Genomic DNA, 6,019 nt, shown 5'->3' with positions numbered 1-6,019 from the left:
GCGCAAAGACATTTTACTGTGAACATTGCTACATTGTTGAACATCATTTCCTCCCTCGCACAAAGACATTCTATCTTTTACATTGCTGCCGTGCTGAACATTCTGGAATATAGATGCAAATCTACAACCCAAAGACATTATACTTTGTACACTACTAGAGTGCTACAGTCGTGAAAGTAGCCAACCTGTAGCCAAGCTACAGCTACTTTCTAAAATGTAGCTACGGCTACAAGCTACTTGTTTTAAATTTGTAGCCGGCTAAGCTACAAGCTACAAAATTTGTAGCCGGCTACAGTAGCTGTAGCCTAGCTACAGCTACTCCCCATCCCTGGACATAAAGTATATAACATTTTTTCAACAGTTCAAATTATTTACAGAACCAAACACAACATATATGTATGTTTATGTCGTAACGCATTCAAATGTCTCAAGATAGTAAACATATGTGCAATCAAACAGTTCCAGCCCAAGACTAAAGTCTCAGGAGTTTTCAGTACACAAGCCGGAAACGACATGATGACCTCAGCCTTTGCTCAATGTAAGAGACAACGATCTTTCTAAAACGAAAGATGATTGTGACACCGGCCAGCCAGCCAGCCAGTTGTGGGATGTCGTTGCTCGTACATACGGACGTTGTCACCATGTCTAGAATAGTTTTTTTTTTAATCTTTAAAACCTCCAAGAACACACTCCTAGATCTTTGTTTCAAATAAATTTTAAGCACAGTCAGCCGAGTGAATCCGCAATGTAGAGTTTAACAGACACAACGAAGCAGCAACACGTTGACCTCTGACCTTTCACAACGTCCTGCCAAGCGTTGCTCCCCTTTGCTCACCGCCGTTACACAAGGAACACCCGACATAGGAATATAGGTGCCAGGCTCTACCTTTCCTGACTAGAACAGCTACGATATAGCAGGCCTGTCGCAATTATTGTTCCTTCATGTTGATGAGCTCCTTCAGCCTGCTGACCAGTCCTACAAAAGGTCATGTGAGGTCATAGCTTTGTATTCCCACATTACACAACGGCGCCGTTCTGCTCCGGACGCTGGCGTTCTAGGAGGGCTTTGCACGAACAGTTTGATGTTGACTGCGATGGGGGAGCTTTTCTGTAAAAATTGCAATACACATACACATAGAAACATCTTTTGTCCATATCTCAGCACCAGGGCGAGAGAAATAAGTCATTGACTATATATATAAGAAATAAATGAAGAATTACATAACTTAATAATAAATATATAATAATATTGTGTGCATGTGTGTGTATGCGTGCACGTCAGATGAAAACAGAGGGAGGAGGAGATACAATAAGAAAAGACTTACCTTCTTTTGAGATGTTGTAATATGAGGAATATAAATATTCCTATCATTACAATGATCACAACCACGAGGAAAATAACGGCAGCTGTCAGCGCACGACTGTCACAACCAGAGAGATCTCTTCTGTCTTCTGTTTGTGAGTGGGAGAAAGAACAAACATTACAGTTAGAGATTGGGATTTAGAAATGTTGATTGAGTCTTTGATTGATTGATTGCCACACGAGTTTATTCTCAGAAAAGGCTATGATGATCTGTTTAATAACTATTCCTTATAATAGCACCCCTGATCAATATAAAATATTGTTAAATTACATTTTATGAAAAGACGATCAGAAAAATCATTAAACAGCAAAAGAAAACAAAACAGTAATACCAAGCTTTTCATGTCTCACACATTACCCCCGCAGACAGACAGACAGACAGACAGACAGACAGACAGACAGACAGACAGACAGACAGACAGACAGACAGACAGACAGACAGACAGGCAGGCAGGCAGGCAGGCAGGCAGGCAGGCAGACAGACAGACAGACAGACAGACAGACAGACAAGAAATAATTTACCTGGAGGCCCAACACTGCAGAGCGAAGCATGATGTAATCGTGCTCCAGACACCTCACACAGGTAACGTCCGGCGAGACTTCGTGGAATGCGGGCGACAAAACGGTTTGAGACACTTGAGTCCAACTCGTACCCAGGGTGCTTACTACAGTAAAGGTTGCCCAGCACCCAGGCGCAGTCGATCACAAGAGCTACATTAAGGTCAGAAAAATAGAAAAGAAACACTTAAACGTTGTTGACTTTTTGATATGTGAAAACGGGTAGTTTCTGCATTTATGTGTGTGAATGAAATATTTTCAACTAGCGCCTTGAGCTACGATACAGCAACATAAACTTCCACATAAAGCAGAAACCAAAATCCATGCTTAGAAGGAAACAACAATAAAAAGTTCCTAATCCCCATAAGCCTTCACACATCATTTCAAACATTTATGAATTGTAACCATTTAGCGCTTTTTCACCACAATGTCATAAAATATACATTATTATAGAAACCAGAAAGGAATTTCACACAAACATATGAATTCTTAATGTGTTACATACTAACCTGAAGTCCCTGTCTCATTGAAGTGATGAACAGCAAAGTCCCTCTTGGACTTTCCGATGTCCTCAGGGAAGTAGCAGGTGAGTGTCGTCTCTTCTACAGGCTGTGATGATTGTACATCACAAGTCGTTCTTCCTGTAAACACACAAAATATTTTATGAACACATGCATCTCTGAAAAAGTGTTCGTTTTACTTCAACAAATTGTAATCGACAGATGCTTAAAAATTCTTTAAAATTGTTAAAATCGTTCAGAAATGAAATCAGAGATATTATGGATGTGGGAGCAAGTTGATGGTTTGTATTATTATTATACCGTCTCTCACTAACACTTAAACATGTGTAGGTATATAACCTCCTAAAAGACATATATATATATACCTGCTGACAGAAGAAGTTCGCAGGATTCTAGGTCTTCTGACTTTGAGCCTGTGATTTGGCATGTGTATTTTCCCGTTTCATTTGTAGACACCCGGGGTATTTGAACTGTCATGCTACTAGCAACGACTTTGTCAAATACGTAGGCAGCCTCTGTAGCGCACTCAAGAACTCCGATAACCCAGATACAGTCAACTACAGGATCTGTCACAAGAAAAATAGCCTGTTATATTTGTTAATGTGTTAATTTGTAGTAGTTCACAATATAACTGCTTTTCTGATTCACGTGGCTGGCTCTCTATTGAACTGAAGTGTGTGTCTGTCCGCATGCATAGGTGCAAGGCAAATGCTCTAGTTTTTGTATGTTTATAGTTGATTATAGTATAAAGTATGAGTAATGAAGCGATGTGAGTCGATTCTGGAAGAAAGAAGACACATACTTGGCCTTTCTTTGCCATTGATGTGCAGGACTGTGAAGCCTTTCCTTGACTTGCTGACGTCCTCAGAGAAGAAGCAGGTCAAGTTGGTCGTCTCCCCTTCTGGGACACTGAGAGCTCTGCATGCTGTCCTACCGCCTGTGAGACAATGTATTATGGAAGAATTAGGGACAGAAACCTTGTGAAAATCTGCCATTGAAGGTGAACTGTGTGAACATGCCTGGTTCTGTTCTCACCTTGCACTTGAGATGACCACGCGAGACAGGTGAGCAGACACAAGCAAAATTTGACCATTGTAAACTTCTTCTGATGCTGTAAAGTGATAAGCCGTCAGGTGGTTGCTTTTGCCATTCTGTAGATGTGTGGGTGGCTGTAATAAAAAATAGAGCCCATGTTGAAGAAACAATCGGCTTAAAATAATAAATACTTGTCTTCTCTGGTCACGGTGTCTGAAATGACATTGTCCAGATCACTTCGCACCGTATCCCTCTCCTTCCCTCCTCCTCCTCATCGTCATCATTAGTCTTTGATGCACTATTTTAAATCTGCTTTCCACTTTAACTGGTTTTAACCAATGTATTTAATTAACGGATCTCTGTTTTATACAGTAAATAAACAGTTCTTAAATTCATCTTTAAAGTGTACATCTCTTCTTTTGTATGCAGTTTTTTAACAGTTCTGTTTTGTGCCTATTTCCTGCTTACATACTCTGTATGTTTGATATGTCTTCGAGTTTTGTTTACTTAAAATTTACAGAGATGTTTATTTCCACGGTGAGGATGATGCTGACGACGATGATGATAACACACACTGTGCACTATCTCACCTAGCGTCGCTGTCCGCGCTTATGATGAGATGATTGAGAGACAAGACGAGACAGTAGCGGACCGTGAACAGAATAAAGAAAGAGGACAACGAAAAGAGCTGTGATTAAACAAAGCTGCTGAAGAAAATATGTTTAGTCAATCTGTGTGAAAACTATCGTTCTCTTGTTTAACAAAACATATCCATACACACTTTGGGGAAATCCCAAATGACTAATTATGGACTCAAGCCCTGTGAAATTAAAAACCTAGTCAGACACATTTTGTGTACATATGTGTTACACATATTGTACTATTTTAGTAAATGTCATATACACATTACGGTAGCTTGGTGTGAGTGGCAAAGTACTGACTGACACAAAGTCTAGTAAGAGAGGACTGTGACAATGTGTTGAACTGTGTCCTCACACCAGACCCTCTAACATCCGAATTATCTCAGACTAGTATCGCATGAAGAGTTGTGTAATATTTATTTTCTGAGAACAGGGTTTAGTGACTTAAGACTTGAGTATTTTGTAATTATTATCAAAGCTCAGGGTTGTTGTCTACAAGCAATTATTATTTAAGGATGACAATCGAACAAAACATCTACATCATAAACTGTTAATTAAAAGTTGTTATAGCACAAACACATTGTCTGTAAAAACTATTGACAAAGTAAAACACATTCTCAGTCTTTGTAACACATGTATCTGAGGACTTGTTAGAAGAAAAGCTATTTGGCTCGACACAGTTGCAGTTCACGAGACACGATGGTTTGTTATAACATGGGCAAAACCTGAAACTCTTTTTTTTCAGAATACACTAAATTCACAGTGAAATGCGTAAACAACAAAATTCCGGGTACAAATGAAACTGACTGTGTATATTCCACAATCTACTACACATCATATACACTTACACTAAACAACGATTTTTATTTCAGTATTTTGATAATCAAGAAAGAAACAAGATCATTCTTACCTCACCGACCACATCTTTGCTGGCTTCTAAGAGCCTCTACTGATACTCAATGACTAATGTTGACAAATTAGGGGAAAATCCGATCTGAGTGATTCCAACGACTAGCTTCAAAGCTTTTATCAACTTGTCTAAGCCTAGGCCTCAATGGTGTGTAGACCACAGCTTCACCACTAAAGGTCACTGAGTTCACATTCCATGTTGATAAACGAGGCTTTTATGCTTCATGCATACGCATTCACATCTGCATACATTAATTGTTTCACATTGACAGACACATACATATATAATTACGTCTGTTTGTGTGTGTATATATATATAAAACAGTATATATATCTCGATCTAAAATTTAATTGTCCGAGTATTCTTTGACATATCACGACAGGTGTACGAGACCCTTAACAAATCAAGACTACCATGGCATGAGTATACTATTCCAGTTTATTAAGATGAATGATTAAATCGACTGTTTACAGGTATAGACTAGCCAGACCTAAGCCTTTCAGATGATCAGTAGATTAAATTAGTTTCTCCCATTTGGGGAAAATACGATGTGACGAATTCATCGACCAACTTAACTGTAGAACATTTCGAAGCAACCACTTCTGAGAATTGCAGTCCAAGATGAATCTGTTCTTTTCTTTGTGCTTAATCCATGTCATTGTCACTGGTCGTTTGTTATAAAATGTAATTTCATATTTAAAATCCACTTGATTTGATGTGACTGCATGGGGGCCACCCGACATCAGGAAAAGTCAACACTCCGACTCACATGTAAATCACAAATAATTTGCTGTTACTCAAAACTGTTCGCACCATTCAGGTAATACTTAATTAAAAAAAGAACGATGATGAATACCAATCTTCCAAGTTCATAAGTCTTTGTTAATTCCGGGAAAATCCGCTCATCCCTGGGTCTAATCACATCCAAGTGTTGCTAAAAATAGCTTTGTACGACTTACCAACACTCACGTCCACTGTTCATGATTTCATA

General features: G+C 39.0%; 1 protein-coding gene across 1 annotated transcript; it reads right to left on the bottom strand.

Moving 5' to 3' along the window:
- Positions 1–241: 241 nt before the first annotated feature.
- On the bottom strand, positions 242–5,771 carry LOC112568645. Its single transcript, XM_025246046.1, has 8 exons — positions 5,029–5,771; positions 3,478–3,611; positions 3,245–3,379; positions 2,808–3,008; positions 2,431–2,562; positions 1,886–2,074; positions 1,326–1,452; positions 242–1,108 (listed from the first exon to the last, which is right to left on the bottom strand). The coding sequence occupies exons 2-8, from the start codon at positions 3,533–3,535 to the stop codon at positions 1,018–1,020; spliced, it is 933 nt and encodes a 310-aa protein (XP_025101831.1). The 5' UTR covers positions 3,536–3,611; positions 5,029–5,771; the 3' UTR covers positions 242–1,017.
- Positions 5,772–6,019: the final 248 nt, after the last annotated feature.

This window comes from Pomacea canaliculata, linkage group LG7 (genome assembly GCF_003073045.1).
Source record: "Pomacea canaliculata isolate SZHN2017 linkage group LG7, ASM307304v1, whole genome shotgun sequence".
Classification (NCBI taxonomy): Eukaryota; Metazoa; Mollusca; class Gastropoda; order Architaenioglossa; family Ampullariidae; genus Pomacea; species Pomacea canaliculata.
Note: the sequence above shows the minus strand (reverse complement) of the source record. Positions and strands in the feature narration are given on the sequence as shown.